Source organism: Perognathus longimembris, chromosome 2, assembly GCF_023159225.1.
Source record: "Perognathus longimembris pacificus isolate PPM17 chromosome 2, ASM2315922v1, whole genome shotgun sequence".
Lineage (NCBI taxonomy): Eukaryota > Metazoa > Chordata > Mammalia > Rodentia > Heteromyidae > Perognathus > Perognathus longimembris.
The window spans coordinates 26,343,996-26,364,687 of record NC_063162.1 but is presented as its reverse complement, the minus strand read 5'-3'; the positions used below and the strand labels follow the sequence as shown (position 1 = coordinate 26,364,687).

Sequence of the window (20,692 nt, the reverse complement as noted above, 5' to 3'; positions counted from 1 at the left end):
CTCCAATTAACCTCCAAAACCATCTTGATGAGCTTCATTTAGGTTATACCTGACCCCTTGTTTCCAGCCAGCTAAAGGTGAATCTTAATTTTGCATACCACTCTCCCACCACCTTAGCTCTCTGTGTAAATGAATTTACAAGAACAAAGCTGATAGCCCTAGAGCCCACATTTCTTAGTAGATGCTAATGTACCCCCCTACAGCCACTGCACAAACATTGTCCCTTCATTTTCCCTAAATGAATTTAGTTAGATTGACCAAGACTAGGGAGGCAGGGAATGAGACACCCTAAACCACCTGGGCCCCGTGAGCCCCATTTCCTAACTCTGTGCCTTTTCTCTTCAGCAGCTTCCTTCTGAGTTCACAACTTGCTTTGCCTCAAGAGGAGTACTTGGCTACACCAGATGGAAGTTACAAAGGCCAAGCATGTCAAACTTTCTGAAGTAGCCTCTGGGAGCTGTTGTATCTCCCTACCCTAGGAGTTTTCCCCTCTAGATGAATGTTCAGAGGATCACTGGGCCTAGGGTGGGATGTAGGAACCAGTACTGCAAATTGTCAAACTCTGTCACTTATCTGTAGATAAGAGAACTCAACCTTCAGAGATAAAAACCCCCTTCTAAGATGTGTCTGTTGGTGGGAAATGGAACCAGGATTGAACATTATCTCATTACTACAACTCAAGTGCCATTACCCACATGGCAAAAGTGACATGAGGTCAGGATGACCTCAAAGAACATCTTATCCATCATTCAGTACACATTTATAGCTCTTGTGACAAACTTTAAAAACTGAAATTTTGAGGGTTGGGGCAATAATTCAGTGTATAGCCTCACCTATGTACTGAACAACTATACCACAATATTGGAAAGACAATTATATGAGGATATGCAGAAAGTTAACCCCACTAAAATAATTTAATCATCTGGAGTCTTTCTTCATGGAGCTGTGAATATGTCCCTGTTTATTACAAGCCAAGATGAAATGTTGGATGAGAGATTTTAGGCTGGTAAGTGCCACAGGCACCATGAATACTACACACTTTGGACCATATGTTTGACCCATTTTCAGAGTGCCTTGTGAACTAGGGACAACTTTCAACACCTCACTTCACACTGGGAAATGGGAGTTTCAGACCCATAAGAAGCAAGAAAATTCCCCAGGTCTCAGAAAGTCAATGTAGCAACCAGCTTTCCAGTTTCCCAACCTGATTAAGCCAATGATGTCCTAATGTCCTTCCCAGGCAGGCGATCTAGCCCTAGCCCAACATACCTTCTAGAAATGCTTTTTAAGACCAAGCTGGGCTTCTTTTCAGGAGACTTACCTTTGTCTTGCCCATTGCTGCTAGATGCCAAGCCATTCACAACAGCTTTAGAAGTACCAACATCACATTCTAAAAGAAAGAAAAGGCATGAGGCTGTGGCCATGTGCAACGTCTACTGAGTTCCACAATGTATGCAGTACTGGGGACAGAGAGGAAAGACAGCAGAGGAGTCCTGTCCTTACATTCCTCATTGTGATTCCATCCACTTCCCCCTCCACCTACACATACACTTCCCATCAGCTTTCTCAGGTCTAAGACAGGTCCCCCAGGGCATCATGGGAGAGTTCTGAGGATGACCTGTGGTCTAAATCAAGCAGGATATAAATGCTATTTGGAGATGGAAAGTGTGCTATAGGTGATATAGATTTGCTTGCCCTCTGGTATGATTACTTAGCTGTCATTTAAACAAAACCTGTCTAGTTCTCTCAAAATGGCACAGTATCTTACTTGTTAAAGTCATCCTCCCTTATCCATGAAGTGATTTTAAACACTGCCTATCCTTTCCTTTGTCTCTTTTTATTAACTATAACTAAAGTAAAAGGAATTTGGGGAAAGTGTTTATAAATCAATAAACCTATACTTCAAACTTAAGCCTGTATGCTATTGTCCAACTGCCTCTGTTTCCACTCCACTCTGCCCTAGTCAGAAGACCCCAGACTGATAATTCACACTGCAGGCCTCAGGTTCCCCATTGGTATAATGGAGATAGTAATAAACAGTCCCATCTTTGGGGATTTTCAGGAGAATGATACGAGATCATGTAAGTAAAGCACTTCCCTCAGTGACTAGCAGCTCAGGCTCAAGTTGAAATAAATATAACACATTATTTTCATGCTGCTTTTTCCAATAAAGACACAAATAAATGTTTGCTATGCAGCCATTATCTTTCCAAATGATCATTTATAGTGACATACCATCCGATCAAGTAAATATACACAGTGTACTTGTGCTTTCTCCACCTTCACAGAGGTGCTATTTTTGTTTCCTTAAAATTAAGATGAAAATTCCCAAGGCGAGGATGATCAGGCAAAAGGCCCAGAGTTTTGGACTCCTCCTATCCTCCCAACACCTGCCTGAGAAGTCCCCTAGGCATTGCCACATTCTGCTCAGAAGTCCCCTAGGCATTGCCACACCCTCACCCTTCTTCCAGGCCTGCCCTCCTTCCTCCTGCCCTGCAAATGCCAGCAGCAACATTGCTTCCTTATATTAAACCTGAGATGGAAGAGCAAGACACTTTAGGTGGCACATCAAAAGTTAAAAGAATACTAAAAGCCCCAGCCTATTTTAAACCTCAATAAAGAACAAAAGGCTGCCAGGCACCACTGACTTAGAAAACTGAGATTTGAACATTATGGTTCAAAATCAGTACCAACAGGAGAAAGTCCATAAGGCTCTTGTCTCCATTTAGCTACCAAAAAAGACAGAAGTAGAGCTGTGGCTCAAGTAGTAAAGTGTGAGCTTTGAGCACAAAAACTGAGGGACAGCGTCCAGGCCCTGAGTTCAAGCATCAGGACGTGTGTGTGTGTGTGTGTGTGTGTGTGTCCATCCCTGAGTTCAAGCATCAGGACGTGTGTGTGTGTGTGTGTGTGTGTGTGTGTGTGTGTGTGTGTGTGTCCGTCCGTGTGTCCATCCGTGTGTCCGTCCTGGAGCTTGAACTCAGGGGCTGAGCAGTGTCTCTGAGCTTCTTCTGCTCAAGGCTAGCACTCTACCACTTGAGCCACAGCGCCACTTCTGGCTTTTTCTATATATGTGGTACTGAGGAACTGAACCCAGGACCTTCAATGCATGTTAGGCAAGCAATCTGCCACTAAGCCACCTTCCCAACCCCCACACACAATTTAAAAACAACAAAAACTGAGTTACAAATTTCCAAGCAGCACTTGGACGAGGAAGGGCATTGTGTAGCCTCTTCATATAGAGCCAACACATTTGGGAATGAGGGAAAAGCCAAGTCCCTTGTCTCTTGACACAACAGCAAGAACCCACAGATGGAGAACTCATCCACCACGCCTTAGGCACCAGGCTCAGCACTTGAGAAGGATTACTTCATTCAATCCCCATAAAATCAAAATGGTTTGGTGCTTTAACTTCGCCTAGAGTAGTAGGCATGGCACTCAACACCCTTGTTTCAGTTTTGTCACTTCCACTGGGTTTAATGCCTTTCCAGATCTCTTGCAGCTCATGCCAGACAGTACAGTATACGAGGCTGGGCTGTAGCCCTGAACTGCTCCACCCCACAGCCCTCCAACCATACATAATCCTGCACAATCTAGGACACAATTTAGCACAATTTATTATGTAAGCAAGTGTAAAGGCTTGTTTTTAATCTATGGAGGTCTCCAAAAGTATTCTCAACACAATACAGGGTTAGGAGACCCCTGAATAAGAGACCTACAGAGTCACCCTCCTGTCCCCACCAGCCCCACATGCAGGTACTGGGAAGCTCCAGGATCTGTAAGCTCAGTGGGTGCCAAACAGGGTTTTAGTCTCCAGATGGAAACTTCTGGGTTGGAACATTGACAAATCTTAGCTTCACACCCAGCAGGGATCAGTTCCCCTCTGTCTTCCCTGCCCTGCACTTTCCACCCCAGCCCAAGACTAAAAATACTCAAAACTAGCCAGTTGTTTAGACCGTGATTTTTAAAAGTATAAGCAAAGCCCGGATGAAGGAAGTGTTAGATTAGTTCTCACTCTAGGTCCATTATGGTCAGTCTTATCTATTTCTGCAGCAGTCACTTGGATTAAGAAATACCACTGAGGTATATACATATGTCAAAATATATCAAATTTCATACTTCAAATAGCTACAGTTTATTGTGTACCAACTATATCTCACTAAAAAGAAGGGGAGCTATTGTAAAGATCAGAACATAGTGTTCCCAAAGTACATAGAGCATATAAAGTACAGTTCTTGACACATAGTGTAGATAATCAAAGCATCATTCACAATGTAGGTGACAACAGTGACTTAGGGCCAAGTTTCGGTGTTCATCCAGGTTTTGAGAAATAAAGACATAAAATAAAATGCTATTGGGGACCTCAACATTATGTGGGATATCTGGGTAAAGTGCCCAGTTGTGTAGATGTGACCAGAGAAAGGCAGGATTGAAAGTGACTTACCAGAGCTCATGGTGGTGTCAGGACAAGTCTTCTACAACTGGGGCTCTGGACTGCTCTGCAGAAAAACAAACACCACACAATGGAATCGATGAATGGCAGGTTCAAGATAAATCCCTATGGTTAGCATTAAAAGTGCAAACACTGTAACCCTTAATAAAACAGGGATAAGCTGAATGACACTTGGCCAAGCTCCTGGTTTGTGGCTGGTAGCATACTTTTGTGACCCTGGGCACATCACTCAACCTCCTTTCCTCGGTTTCATCACCCTTACGGGGTTTAGATGCCACTCCAGACCTCCTCCAATTCTAAGTCTATCAAAAACTTAAGTTGGGCTGGGGATATAGCCTAGTGGCAAGAGTGCCTGCCTCGGATACACGAGGCCCTAGGTTCGATTCCCCAGCACCACATATACAGAAAACGGCCAGAAGCGGTGCTGTGGCTCAAGTGGCAGAGTGCTAGCCTTGAGCGGGAAGAAGCCAGGGACAGTGCTCAGGCCCTGAGTCTAAGGCCCAGGACTGGCCAAAAAAAAAAAACCTTAAGTTATATGAATGCATGTAGCTCAAGAAGAACATTGAGGAAAAGTAGAAAACACATTTTACAGGGGAAAAAAAGAGGTAAAATAACAATACAAACTGATCACCAGAGGTTACTAAATCATAGTGATCGCTTATGTAGAGCTTGCTAAGCAGAAGACAATGTCTATTACATATTAATTCACCCTATCCTTACCATTTGAGGTAAGAACTAATGTGTTAGTGAAAAGCAGGTGGCTGTTACATACGTGGGTCTACTTCTGGATCTGTTTTGTTCCACTGACCAAAACTGATTTGACTACTACAGTTTTAAACAATCTTGAAATCAGGAAATAAGAGTCCTCCAACTTTACCTTGTGCAAAATCATTTGGGCTATTTTGGGCCCTTGGTATTTTCATGTGAGGCTTTTAATTATCTTATTAGTTTCTATCACTTATTTAAAGTCTCTTATAATTCTGATTGGGATTGTGTTGACCCTGGCAACACTAATACTTCCAGCAACATTGAGCCTTCAATTCCTAAAGACTCAATGGCCTGTCTCTGACTTGAGCCAAGTCTTCAATTCTCTCAGCAACGTTGCCTAGTCTTCAAAGTAGAGGTCTAATATATAATCTGAAGAGTGGGACCTTACTCAATGTATCTGTAGGCTATACAGAACCTTTGTTTCACTTATTTAGCCAGTACTGGGACTTGAACTCAAGGCCTCACTCTCTCACTTGGCTTTCATTTTTTTCTCAAGGCTGGCATTCTACCACTTGAGTGACTGACTGCTCCACTTCCAGGTTTTTGCTAGTTAATTGAAGATAACAGTCTCATGGATTTGGTTGCCCTAGCTGGCTTCAATCCATGATCCTCAGATCTCAATCTCCTGAGTAACTAGGATAGCAGGCATAAATCACCTGCAGCACTCTTCAGAACCTCAAAACTTAAAGCACAGTCTAATCTGAAGACCAACAGCACTAGCATTAGCCCAGGAGCTTACTGTAGGGGCAGGGCTTCCATATCTCTTGAATCGAAATCTGCATCTTAACAAGATCCCAGATTGGGGGCTGGGGATATAGCCTAGTGGCAAGAGTGCCTGCCTCGGATACACGAGGCCCTGGGTTCGATTCCCCAGCACCACATATACAGAAAACGGCCAGAAGCCGCGCTGTGGCTCAAGTGGCAGAGTGCTAGCCTTGAGCGGGAAGAAGCCAGGGACAGTGCTCAGGCCCTGAGTCCAAGGCCCAGGACTGGCCAAAAAAAAAAAAAAAAAAAAAAAGATCCCAGATTGTCTCTTTGGCTCTTGAAAGTGTTGGCAGCAATGATGTAGAGGAAATTCCTGGTTCCTTTTGTAATGGGATTGTCAAGATAGGATATGGGGGTCTGCATAGGAAACATACTTTAGTTTCCTTTTTTAACAAACTGAAATGGGACATTGGTTTCCTTTCTGGGTTGCTTTGCTCACTGTCTTTGGAATTGCCAGAGGCAAAAGGTAAGAATTGAAAGTCCTAAGTCCTCTCAGCCTATATCAGCTTCTGTCTTGCTATGACTTGCTTCTGTCACTGTCAGATATATCTGAGGACCATCCATGATGTTCACCAGATGCCTCAGACTGTTCTCTAAGCTGTGAGGATGTTTGCTCTTTCAATCCGGCAACTCACACCTGCTGTGTAATTACATGGCTTCCAGCCCTAGTATTATATACTGAATTTGCCTCTCAGAACCAAAAGGGCAGGTTTGAAATCAGCAGGAAATGCTTCCATTTTAGATATAATTTTCATGATCTTTTTTTTTTTTGCCAGTCCTAGGGCTTGAGACTCAGGGCCTGAGCACTGTCCCTGGCCTCTCCTTGCTCAAGGCTAGCACTCTACCACTTGAACCACAGCGCCACTTCTGGCCATTTTCTATACATGTGGTGCTGGGGAACCAAACCCAGGGCTTCATGTATACAAGGCGAGCACTCTTGCCACTAGGCCATATTCCCAGCCCCTCATGATCAATTTTATGATGGTAAGGTTTTATTTACTCAATTTTTAAAGCATGGTTGAAAACTCTTTTTGATTCAACTGTGAAGGTATCTTAATAGAAACTATTTTTATTCCTTTACAGTCCTTTCTAACCTTTAGATTCATAAATAGCATTTACACAGTTGTAAGCCCATGTGGACAGCTTTGTGATCTAATTCTTTTCAAACAGCTACTTCATGAACATTTTTCTGGGTTTTGACACAGTCAGCATATCTATCACTTCAATGGTTGCATACTATTTCATTATAATAGCACTCCACAGTCCACTTACCAATCCCTCTGTAGAGTTAATTCATCTTAATTTTTAAAGTAAGTACAAAGCACAAGGCAACTTAGACTAGGATAGAAATGAATAGAGATGATGTAGGTACATTATGACCCAAGCTATACTTTCAATATAGAAATTACTAACTTCTGAGTGCTAGTCCACTCTTCCTTACAAACTAGTTATGGTCAGGGATAAGATTCAGAATATTTAGCCATCAGCCTGGTGTGTGGCTCATGCCTACAATCCTAGTTACCTGGGAGTCTGAGATAGGGAGGATTATGATTCAAGGCTAGCCTAGGCAAAAAGTTTGCAAGACCTCATCTCAACCAATAAAAAGCTTGATGTGGTAGCATGCACCTGCCACTGTGCAGGTGGCTACAGCTGTCATGGACAAAAAGCAAAACCCTTTTTTGAAAAAACATAGAAAGCAAAAAAGGCCAGGAATATGGCACAAGTGATAGAAAGTCTGCCTGGCAATTGCAGAGACCTGAGTTCAAACCCCAGTGCTGCCTACACATATGCCTATAAATATATAACTTTATTTTTCCAGATACATGCATGTAAGTATGCATGAATGTATGCGTGTATGTACATGTTTATATGCACACACCATCATTTTTGTGATAAATTCACTACAGTACAGATGTAGATGTACTAGATTGTAGATTGTAGATATGCCTAGCACTGACTACTTTGTGGTTAGGTGGTGACAGAGTAAAAGAGAATAAATCCAGCATGGTAAGAAACTATTTCAACATTTTAAGAAGCAGTGTGACACCAGTAGGGGACAATGATAAATAACACAGAGCACCAGGTCTGCATAGAAATAATTTCTCTAACTAATACATTCTGTAGCACAGTTCTACTGGTAACTACAGCAGGTAATATGGAAAAGAAGGAGAGCACAAGACAAAATGGAAACCAGCAGCAAGGGCAGGAGTGGCAGCTGCACCAGTAACAGCCTACTCAGACCACTCCTGGGCCTGATTCTGGCTCGGATTACAGCCACCTCAGATCTCTTGGATCCTGCTCCAGGTCTGAGTGCACCTCTCTAGCCTTCCATGATCTCCTTAACTACCCAAGATCTTGCCAATAAGCCCCTTGTTCAGTTGGAGGTCATCCAAAGTAGTTCTGGTTATTTGTCATCCAAGACCCTTGAGCACTAAAATATGGGAGGGAGAAGTCCTGAAGGTCTCTGAAGAGAAGACTCTTTCTCTCTTAGAAGTGAGGTTGACTGGATCTCAATCCCAAGGGACATGACAATGGTTTTATCACTAGATCCCCAGAAGCTGACTCACAATTCAGGCAGCAAGATGTGCCTAGGCCAAAATCTAGCGCCTGCTGTTTCTTTAGATAGTACAAGATGTTACAAACAGATATGGAATTGGAGAGTTTGTTTTACATAAAAAAAACCTCTGACACATGATTTATTTTTAAATAAAGCTGCAAAGAAATTGATTGGTTAACTACATGATAGCACATCTTTGGAATGTCTCCCAACAAGTCCCGGCAAAGAAATCAGACACCTTTGGGCAAAAGCCAAAAGGAAGAACAGTGTCATCTAGTGGCAAACCATACAAATGCAAGTAGAAGTTATCTCCAGGGGAGTTGTAAAAATCTATACACAGGGTGGGCCAGTGAGGATCAATCCACCCTTCAACACCTTAGGGGCCTGGCCTTCACATGTCAAAGCACTACAGCATCAACACAGACCAGAAGAACAAGATATGAAGTGCCCAGAGGTGTTAAGAACGTTTCTTCCAGTCTCTCCTTACTCTACAACCCTATAATTTTAAGACAAATTTTGATCACAAAGTATGAATAATTACTAAAAAGTGAAAGTTATAAAGAGGTTTCCTGTTTAACCAGGTTCAAATAACTATCTGCAGACTGTTTACTAGTCAAGGAAAGAAGACAGTCCTTACGTGAATAGATTGAGGAATGTCTGACTAAGGAGAAACTGAGTTTGTAGAAATTAGTTCAAGGTCCAGCAAAGATTCTTGTAAGAGAATGAGCCTTAGTTACCTTCTTCCATGGTGTGCTTCAGCTTTTGTGTGCAATGGCAACATGCTTCTATAATTCCTCCCTGTCCCCAACACCAGAGAAACCGTGTCCATCCTAGCCCTACGTATGCATTGAAACTCGGCTATGGACTTTGCCCTCCTTATTCAGCCTTGAGAACCTATTTTGCACTTTCACCTTCAGAATAACAAAGATCTTCCTCAACTACAGTGCAGCTGCTTAAAAGGGAGTCAGCTCCTCATTCAGACAAACCCAGGATATACTCACTCTTTGAAATCCAATCTAGGACTTCATTTTTGCACCTACTTCCAACAGGCCACAGAATAATGCTTGGCCTTATTTCTTTGTACCTTGTTGATCCTACCAGCATGAGACCTATGTTTCTCCAATTTTTCCACTGCTCCTTCTCAAGCTCTATTAATGTCATTTTTCGTCAAATGCATTCTCTCCACTATTGGAGAGCGTGTGGAAGGCACATTAGAAAGCCAGAAAGGATAAACACTGAGTCGCTGACACTTCCTTTCATGGAGAAAGAAACTAGGATAAGCTTGACCCTGACATTAAGTTTGGTGTGGAATCCCAAGACTCGGCCTGGGAGAGGGCTCAGAACACAACAGGCTGACAGTTGCCGTGAGCAGGCTGATGTTTCTGGGAGAGGGAGCAAGAGGAAAATACATCAGAAAGGCCATCCCCCACATCCTCCATTTCCTCCTGGAATTCCTCCAACTCTGTTTCCGTTCTGAGCAATTATCTGAAATGGCCTTCAGAAAGGCTTCCAGCCAACTCACATGGCCAAGTCCAACAGTTTCTGTACTACTCGAGGTCCCATAGGTCTGTCTATGCTCTGCATTTATGACAGTTAACTCCTTCCATCTCCCCACAAACACTTTCTGGTACTGACTCATAAGTACCAATGTGAGTTGATTTACATTTGGTGATGAGGAGCAAAGCCTCCTTTTAGAACAGGGCCTCTGTAGTTCCTCTGGTTTAAGAGATGGTGGGTCATGAACTGGCCCTTGCCACATGCTCACTTCCTTGAAGAGTTTCCTCTGGAACATTAGGAGTGGAAGAAACTATGCACATTTCTTTAGCCCATTTCCATGGTTAGAAGAAAGTCTCATGAAGCCCCTTAGGCTACTGAGTGGACAATCCTACCCCCACACTCCTATGTCACTTCAACCAGGGAAAATGTGCTTTTTATGGGGTGTGTGCTGGTACCAAGACTTGAACTCAGAGCCTGGTGATCTTGCTTAAACTTTTCCTGCTCAAGGCTGGCAATCTACCACTTAAGCCACAGCTCCATTTCCAGCTTTTTGCTGGTTAATTAATTGGAGATAAGTGTTCCTCAGAAATGTCTGCCCCGGCTGGCTTTGAACTGTGTTCCTCAGATCTCAGCCTCCTGAACAGCTAGGATTATAAGTCTGCTTTTTGTTGATTCCATTCAACAATGAAATCAGAGATACAGAGACATACCTAAAGAAGAGAGGAGAGGGGGGAGGGAGGGGAAGGGGAGGGAGTGAGGGAAAAGAGATAGATGGACAGACTAGGACAGTGCTTGTTCAGGGGAGACCAACATGATCAGATTCCACTGCTATATTTGAGGCTGTCACAGGGTTATAGGATGAGGGGTATATCATTTAGGTATGATATAACCAGATCATCCCATTAGCAATCTAGTATACTGTGTGATGGAAGTACAGAAAGATAGAATATATGTTGCATGAGAAAGAAGGTATAAGTACATAATTTTCCAAATGTTCAGCGAAGTATCTCCTAAAATCACTTCAATGTCATATTTGTTACACTTTTAGAAAAAAATTGATCTAACAATTCAAGCCTAAGTTGGACTTGGCCTAGAAAGATCACATTCCAATTGCTTTCCCAGTCATACCTCATGCATGTACTCCATAAGCCTTGAATTTGGTGTGTACCACATTTGTCATTCCTACTGGACCCTGACAAGATTTCCCATGAACTAGTAGCAACAGCCAGACATACTAGCCCAACAAAAATCAAAGATTTTTTTTCAAAGTTTAGTTTTAGTTTTGGCTTTGATTACTATTAAAAGTTATAGAGGTAGGGCTGGGAATATGGCCTAGTGGCAAGAGTGCTCGCCTCATATACATGAAGCCATGGGTTCGATTCCCCAGCACCACATACATAGAAAATGGCCAGAAGTGGTGTTGTGGCTCAAATTGGCAGAGTGCTAGCCTTGAGCAAAAAGAAGCCAGGGCCTGAGTCAGTCCCTAAGTCCAAGGCCCAGGATTGGCCAAAAAAAAAAAAGTTATAGAGGTAGAGAATTCCTATTAATAAGACCTTGCTACTTGGGTGCTGGTGGCTCACATTATAATCTTAACTACACAGAAGGCTGAGATGTGAGGATCAAGGTTCAAAGCCATCCCAGGGAAGAAAATGCTGTGAGACTCTTATTTTCAATTAACCAGCAGAAAAACAGAAGTGGAGGTATGGTCAAGTGGAAGAGCAACAGCCTTAAACAAAAAGCCAAGCAAGAACAAAAGGCCCTGAGTTCAACCCCAGTACTGGCACAAAATAAGTAAATAAATAAAAATTAGAGGCTGGGCACAGGTTGCGCACACCTGTAGTCCTAGCTACCAGGCGGCTGATATCTGAATATCACAGATAAAAGCCAGCCCAAACAGGGAGACTGCCAGAAAACAGGAAGTGAAGCTGTTGCTCAAAGTGGTAGAGTGCTAACTTTGGGCAAAAGAGCTCAGGGACACAATGCCTAGGTCCTGAGTTCAAGCCCCACAACCACCACCATCAACAACAAAAAAAAGGTATATTTATGATAGCAAAATTCAGAAATTTGATACCCCAAACCCTACTAAAATGATCAGAGATGCAGGCCAGATAACAGATTCAGAGCTAGAGCTAGCAATAAATCTGGAATCATTTCTTACTTTTCATACTTTAGTGAAGCATTTGAATCAATGCTCATAACCAATCTCTGCTAAGACAAAAAATATAGGCCACAACTAGTTTCAAGTCTTATAAATGCAGTATTATTTGCACTTTAAATTACAGAATTGGGCTGGGAATGTGGCTTAGCAGTAGAGTGCTTGCCTTGTATGCATGAAGCCCTGGGTTTGATTCCTCAGCACCAAATATATACAAAAAGTCCAGAAGTGGTGCTTGGGCTCAAGTGGCAGAGTGCTAGCCTTGAGCAAAAAAGAAGCCAGGGACAGTGCTCAGGCACTGAGTTCAAGCCCCAGGACTGGCAAAAAAAAAAAAAAAGAATCTAAATTACAGAATTGAGGAGATAATTTGTAACTATACATTGCATGGCATTTAGTAAACATAAGCCAAGAAATTGTTCACTTAACCTGATTGTTTGGGTTTTCTTTTCTTTTCTTTTTCCTTCAGTTTTTTTTTGGGGGGGGAGGGGTGCCAATCCTGGAGCTTTAACTCAGGGCCTGGAGCTTGAACTCAGGGCCTGAGCTATGTCTCTGAGCTTTTGTCCTTAACTCTTGCACTCTACCACTTGAGCCACAGATCCATTCCCAGATTTTTGGTAACTAATTAGATATTAGAGTCTCACAGACTTTCCTGCCTCCTCCTCTCTCTCTTTCAAACCACGATCCTAAGATCTTAGCCTCCTGAGTAGCCAGAATTACAGGTATGGGCCACTAGCACCTGATTTCTGATTAGTTTTTTTATTGTCCTACATCCAAATGTTAACCTACAAATTAAACAAAAAGTGAATACTGAGTGCTAGCAAATAGAAAGATAAGAGTAGAGTGATATACTATAAATTGTTACCACTATTTTCAGCAATGGGCACCAAAGAACTGTGCACCTTATCCCTTGGTGCTTTAGGGGAAGTTAGCCGAAAGAAGGAGCCTCACCTGGTAACAAAGTCACACATACAAAGGGGTTCTCCACAGCTTTATGAAAAACAGTGCAAACCTAGAAATAGTGTGGCATTCAGTAACAGGACCTGCCCCCAGAGCAACTGGCAAACTGTTGAACTGTTAGAGAGTAGCAGTTAACTACACTCTATATAACCTGGGAAAAGGCTAATCTAAAGATTTGGTGAGCTGAGTGTTTGTGGCTCACACTTGTAATCCTATCTACTTAAAAAGGCTGAGATCAGAGGATCAAAATTCAAAGCCAACCCCGCAGGTAAATCCAAGAGATTCTTGTTCTCAAATTAACCATCAAAGACAGAAATGGAAGTGTGTTTCAAATGGTATAGTGCTAGCCTTAAATGAAAAAAGCGAAGTGGGAGCGCAGTCCTTGAGTTCAAGCCCCAGTACTGGCAGAAAGAGAGAGGAAGAGAGAGGGAGGGACGGGGGGAGGGAGGGAGGGAGGGAGGGAGGGAGGGAGGGAGGGAGGGAGGGAGAGAAAGAGAGGAGGAGGAAGGAAACTGGCAGAAAGAGAGAGGGAGAGAGAGAAAGAGAGAGGAAGGAGGAGGAAGAGGAGGAAGGAAGTTAGTTTAGGTAAACAGAGCAGGGGACAGATCTATAGCATTTGTGATTACAATACATAAAAGCAAACACATGAATGTATTTGAAAGGAAATATGCCCAAATTCTAGTAATGACTACAGGAGCATGGTATTATAGGTAACTTGTTTCTTTCATTTCTATTTTCTAAGTTATTTATAATGTAGCTGCACAAGTCTTATGTCCCCACTCTGAAATGTTTTGGGGATCAGAAGTATTTCAGATTTTCAGGTTCTTTTTTAAATTTTGGAATATCTGTATATAAAGGAGAACCCAAGATAAAGAAAGAATTCATTTCTGTCTCATAAATATCTTCTACATGTAGCCTATAAGTAACTATCCAACATTTTCAGTGTGCTTGCCTTTTGACTACAATGTGTCTCATGGGGTCAAGTATGCAATTCCTTACCTGTAGTGTCATGTTGGCACTTAAGACAGTTTCAGATTTGGAAGCATTTCAGATTGTGGATTTTCAAATTAGGGATATTCAAACTACCAAACACTTTTAGAATAAAAATGAAATGTCATTGTTTCCTATCTCATAATTGGCAGGTGATACTTTATAGTCTTTGAAACTTCCAAGAGAAAATTCTAGGAGACAAGCTGAAAAATGCTAGCCATCTTGTCCATTAGGACATGGTGCAATCTCCCAGAGGACTAATAGTGAATACCCCAAGTGTGGAATTCCAACATTAATCATAACAATTGCTTTTGTTTAATAAAGCCAAACTATTTCAGTGCAGTTCCTTATGAGGACAAGTTGGCGGGGGGTGGGGGGTGAGACAATGATTAAATTGTTCAGCCAAATTTCCTAAAGGAGCAATGGCACCCAAACATTTCATATTAAAAGAGTTACTGGACTGCCAGTGATAATACATAATCCCTCCCTTACTCCCTAAGCCTAGTGCCTGCCAATTCACTGCTCCTCCTGGGCTCCCTGGCATTCCAGGGCCCTGAATGCCTTCATGAGCTCTTTATATGTGCATCTCTGGGCACACCAAGTTTTTAAACACGCATTGTTAACCAAGAGTCCTACATGCAAAAACTGGCCCACTGGTGTTTCCCAAATACGGTCATGTGTACAGAACCAAAACAAAGCTGTCAAATTGTAGCATCCAATACATTTGGAACTCTCCATTAGATGATCTAGATAATTCAACAGAGGGCAGACTCCCAAATTCACTGGATAAAAGTAAAACATCTTAGCTTTGTTAACATTGTAAATCCATGGCCTCAAAATAAGCTGAGGAGAGAGATACCAAGCTACGAGTGGCTATACAAGGTCTGCTTGTGGAGAAAATATCTTGAATTCTCAGGAGAGTCAAGGCTGGGCCAGCAACTATCACATAGGTAGGTGAGTATAAGAAGTACTGTGTGTGGATGAAAAGCAAGTTGAAGAAAGCCTTTGAAAGGGGGTCTGTTATAGCTTAAGAACGAGAAGAAGGGTGGGTTTGACATGGCAGGAAAGGTGTCGGCTCTCACAGACAATTCATATATAGTTCCATTCCACTCTTAAGCAACAAAATCCCTAAGGCTGTGTATTTACCACATACTACATTATACAGACATCTATAGAAGAGGCCCATACCATGTTCAGGAATGAAGGAACAGAGGCTCCATTCAGTAAAAAGACTTTCAGTCTTTTGCAAATACATAACTTAAATGCCTCGATTCATAATACTGACATTAAAAAACTGCTTGTTTTTCCTTAAGTTTTCAAATCTTACTAAAAGTACACTAACCTACCCAAAAACCAAATACTAAAAACATCTTTTCTGAGAAAGCTTCTTGCCTCAGTAGTATTTGTTTAATAACTGATGTGGAAGATACATTCACAGACTGACAACCATTAATCCTTCAACAGGGCTGTGGGGCCAAGAATCATTAGTGCCAAACGAACAAGTATGCTACTTTTCATACAGTATTCCATTAGCTACTTTTCCTCTATTCCCTTCCCCTTTTTTGCACTAATTTTAAGGCAATTAAAAAAAATCAAGAATAAAAGTTGCATCCAAGCATGTGAGAATTCAATGCAAATCTTTGAAAAGGCTTTTCTTTAAACAAAGACACTAAAACACTCAATATAGTACCAAGCACACAGGAAATATTCAGCAAAAGTTGGTTAAAAAAATAAATCTAGAAATAAGCTGTTAGGGCTGGGGGATGTAGCTCAGTGGCAAAGTGCTTGCCTAGCATGTGCAACATCCTGGGTTCGATCCCTAGTACCAAAAAAGAAAAAGACAAAAAAAAAAAAAAAAAAAACAGTTTAAAAAAAAAAAACAAAGAAGCTGTTATCTAATACACATTCATCTTTTAATATAAATGATTATGCATCCACAAAAGCAACTTATGTATGTGGCAGGCAAAGAACTTCCCTTGGCTCAGTGGGTTTCTCACTACAGTGGCTAAACATGTTTGGTGGCTGCTGAGAAATGAGAAACCAGGGCCAGAAGAACCAATCAGAATCCAAACTCATCTATGAAAATTGAAAAGTGTCTTAATTTGCCATGGACACTTGTCTATAAGAGGGAAATAATAATTCCTGGTTTAATAAGTTGTTCTTAAGATTAAATGTAAGTATACATATACTAATATATATGTTTATATAATAAATTGTTCAGGAAAGGAAAAAAATCCAGCAAAGAAAATACTAGTCTAGTCTTTTTAATGTTTCCTTTTTTGTTTTAACAGACTGATGACTGTAATCACTATTCACCTGACCATGAGGCTGATATACCAAAACTCAGGCTTTACAACTGCAACAGGGTTCAAGCACCAAGAAATTGGTCTCCAATTCTAACTCCTATCAGGCAATAAAAGACTCTTAATGGAAGTGTCCTAAGAGATTTTAGAGTTTTCCTCTCTTGAAAGCCAGGTTTCAAATTAAACCTGTTTTCATTCATATATAGAAGTTAGATCTAAAATACCATGAGATATGATAAATTATACAAGACTCTAGACACTCATACATTGAGACCAAAAAAGAATACTCTAAGGGGAGAAATACAAAGGCACAATGCCTATGTACCTCTTTATATTATTTAAATAATAGTTTTTTATACACGCACACATATAAATGAACTAAGTCCAAGATATATAAACAAGAGGCTTCTTTTTTTATTTTACTGTGGTTTTCTTTTTTTTTTTCTGAGTGTGTGTCTATCTTTGGTGGCGGACACAGAATTGGAGGGAAAGGGTGAAAAGTGCAGCAGTAGTGCTCACTGGATATTGTGATGAAAGTGAACTATATAAATCATGGGTGGAGATAGAGGACTGGGAGAAAGTGAGGGAAGGGATGATACTATACAAAAGGAAATGCACTTATTGCCTAAGTTATGGAACTGTAATCCCTCTGCATATTACCTTTATAATAACAATTAAGTAAATTTTTTAAACGGTCAGGTCTTAAGGAACCAAGCCATCATTATGGACACATGTGTAGACCTGCAAAGGATCTGTGCTCACAACATAGGACAAACAGACCAACTACCTCATTCCCTAAAAGCTAGCTGTGAAACAACCACTTTAGGCTGGGAATATGGCTTAGTGATAGAGTGCTTGCCTAGCATGCATGAAGCACCAGGGTTCAATTCCTCAGTACCAATTAAACAGAAAAGGCTGGAAGTGGTGCTGTGGCTCAAGTGATAGAATGCTAGTCTTGAGCAAAAGAAGCTCAGGTACAGTGCCCAGGCCCTGAGTTCAAGCCTCAGGACTAGTTTAAAAAAAAAAAAAAGAAAGAAAGAAAGAAAGAAAGAGGAGGAGGAGGAAGAAGAAGAAGCGGAAAGAAACAACCATTTTACCTAGGTCATTTCTGATTCTCAAATATAAGATTACTATACCCATTTTGCAAATAGAGAAATAGCCTCAATAAAAAGACTCACCAGATGCTGGCAGTTCACGCCTATAATACTAGCTACTAGGAAGCTAGGATTGTGGTTCAATGCTAGCCCAGGCAGATATGTCTGTGGAACTCTTATCTCCAATTTACTAGCAAAAATCTGAAAGTGGATGTGTGGCTCAAGTGGTAGAGAACTAGCCATGAACAAAAAAGCCAAGTGAGAGCTCAAGGGCCTGAATTCAAGCTCCAGGATCAGCACAATAAACAAACAAAGACTCATTCAAGAGTTTTGCAGATGCAAGTGGGAAAACTGAAATAGAGCTCCTAGCCCAGGCTTCACCTAACAAAACACAAAACAGTCCCTGACTGAAGTAATGCTCCTGTCCAAAGTCTATTCAGAGTACAGGACAAATGAATCATTTGCCAATCAAGATAAAAGATGGTGCCTGCCCTCAGAGACTTTATATTCCAGTTGGGGAGAAAAGACTTTGAAACTATGACAAAGCACTACAAAGAGCACGGAGGAATACCTATATGCTGCTCTGAGAATCTTCTAAACAAAAGACTAACAGACTGTTATTCACAAAAGCCAAATTATGGACTCAGCCTAGATGCCCCAAAACAGATGAACAAATAAGGAAATTATGGTATATATACATGATGGAATATTTAGTCATAAAGAAGAATGAAATGTCAGTTTAGGAAAATGAAGAAGAAGCTTGAGATCAACATATTATAGGCCAGACAGAAAAACATAAATGTTACAAGTTTCTTTTACATATGGGAATCTAGATTTTTTAAAAATCATACATACATGAAAGGGACAACATGGGAGAGAGATAGCAGTGAGAGGAAGGAAGGGACAAGAGGGTGATGAGGTCAAGGAATATGATCAAAGTGTACAGTATACATGCATGGAAGTGTCCTAATAAAACACATTGTTTTATACAGTTAATTTTTTTTAAATAAAGCCTCAAGACTTTCCAAGAAAATATCTAGATAGATGTTAACCAAAGTATTCTTCTAGATGCTTAAAATAACCCTGTAGGACTGGTGTGGTGGAACACTTGACTAGCACATACAAGGACCTGGGTTCAATCCCCAGCATCTCAGAAGAAAAAGAAAAGAATCTGTGATTGTTATATCAACTTTTCAATAGAAAGAGTTCCTTAAGAGAAGTTAGGGCTAAGTAAAATCACATACAGTATTTTTCCAGAAGACACTAGGAAGCAACAACACTTACCAATAGTAACCATCAACCTGTGTCACAGTGAGGATTTAAAAAACAAACAAATCAAAAGAGAGAGCATCTAGTGCCTGTTACAGGAATAGGAAGTTTGCCATACATTTTACCTGATTTCACCAACAGCATCACCATCAATAACATCCAATAGAGAGACTCAAAATGGCTTGCTCTGCAGCTGATTGCTCTGAGTAAGCAGCAGATGTTCATTTTCATCTGCAGGGAGGCTAGTCTCTTTGAGGTAATTTTAAAAAGTAAATCTTGGGCTAGGGTGCAACTCAGCTGTAGAGAACATGTTTAGCATGCATAGTATAAAGGCAGTGTAAAGGCAGGACTAGGTAGGAGGTTCTGTGACTAAGGCTGGCCTCGGGGGGGAAATAAAACCTAAAAGTCTACTTGATAAAACTACAGCAAAGAAAAACTGGGGACGTGGCTTGAGTCACCGAGTTTAAAGACCAATAGCACCAAACACTAAAAAGGAGAAAACTGTTTTTCATGTCTTTTGCTAATATCAAACCTCTGTCCTCAAAGTGAGCCAGAGTTCTCATAGGCAATGTCTAGTACTCAGCAACAATAGAGCCTGGCTAGGTGATGGGAGGGGTTGGTACTGGAAGCAGGGAAAGGAAACTTAGTGAAAGCTGATAGGGTTAGGGAAAGTGAGAGAAAGCAAGGGGAGGTCAATCTGATTAAATTTATTATATGTGAAACACCATGGTGAACCCTTTCAACAATTAACCCACACTTTAAAAAAAAGAAAACCTTGAATGACAGGAATGTAAATGAAGTCCAAGGAGGGAAGGATATGCAAAGAAGACAGACGACAGTGAATGGGGAGAAATACTTTAAGTAGGAGTGTGAAAATGGAGCAGTGAAGCTTGTTGAGATTGGTTTGAGAATGGGGAGGTGACAGAGGAGGTGAGTCTGTCTATAAATATACTTTTCAAGCACTACCAGTCACATGATAGAAAGGAAAACAAAGAATAGTCTCAGCAAGGCAGAATTTCTACAGAAGGGTGAACCATCAGCCAAAAATCTGGCAAGTAAGCACACAGAGCAAGCAGGCTGCTCCCTCTTTATCCCTAAAACAGCAGAGGTCCCGCCTCTCTGCTCAGATTGGTTGATCTCAGGCTCACAATCTGCTAGGGACTGGCTAGTTTGAAGAGGGTAAAATGTATTTACATAAGGTGTCCATTAAAAGACTTTGAGGGCTAGGGATATGGCCTAGTGGCAAGAGTGCCTGTCTCATATACATGAGGCCCTGGGTTCAATTCCCTAGCACCACATATACAGAAAATGGCCAGAAGTGGCGCTGTGGCTCAAGTGGCAGAGTGCTAGCCTTGAGCAAAAAGAAGCCAGGGATAGTGCTCAGGCCCTGAGTCCAAGCCCCAGGACTGGCCAAAAAAAAAAAAAAAAAAAAAGACTTTGAAATAAAATGAGCAGTACACAAGCAATCTCAAAATATCCACACCCTCTACTATCCGCCCCCCCCAACAATCGGAGGTTTGTCTATTGTAGAGTGTTTTAATTCCATCTAGTGGCAACCAGTTAAGACAAAACCTTATCCCAAAGCAGTCAAAGCAGTTCCTCTTTTCCTTGCACTACTTGCAGATATTGTCTCAGCAGAATAAGCAACAAGAAACAAGCCTACAGGCCAAAACAGGAACTTTCAAGCAACCCACTTTGACAGAAAAGACTGCTTTTTCCCACAGTTTGATCATTGGTACATTGGTATGGCTGTGTGGAAATGTTGAAATAAAACTTCCTGGCATTCCTAGTTGGTGTTAATTTTTAAAATGGGGAGAAAAAGTGCAAATGGAAATAATGTTGAGTAGTGATACACACATGCACATATTTTATGGTCTGTACCACTAA

At 41.3% G+C, this 20,692-nt stretch overlaps 1 protein-coding gene across 13 annotated transcripts in view; it reads right to left on the bottom strand.

Annotated features, from left to right (window-relative positions):
- The window catches only part of Sorbs1 (sorbin and SH3 domain containing 1), a 242,222-nt gene that overhangs the window by 107,897 nt on the left and 113,633 nt on the right, over window positions 1–20,692 (bottom strand). For all 13 annotated transcript variants that reach the window (XM_048338603.1, XM_048338598.1, XM_048338604.1 and 10 more), the window contains exons 3-4: window positions 4,442–4,496; window positions 1,322–1,390 (exon numbers count right to left, since the gene is read on the bottom strand). In XM_048338603.1, the coding sequence (XP_048194560.1) occupies window positions 1,322–1,390; window positions 4,442–4,451 (79 nt within the window). In that variant the 5' untranslated portion in view covers window positions 4,452–4,496. The remainder of the gene's footprint in view (window positions 1–1,321; window positions 1,391–4,441; window positions 4,497–20,692) is intronic.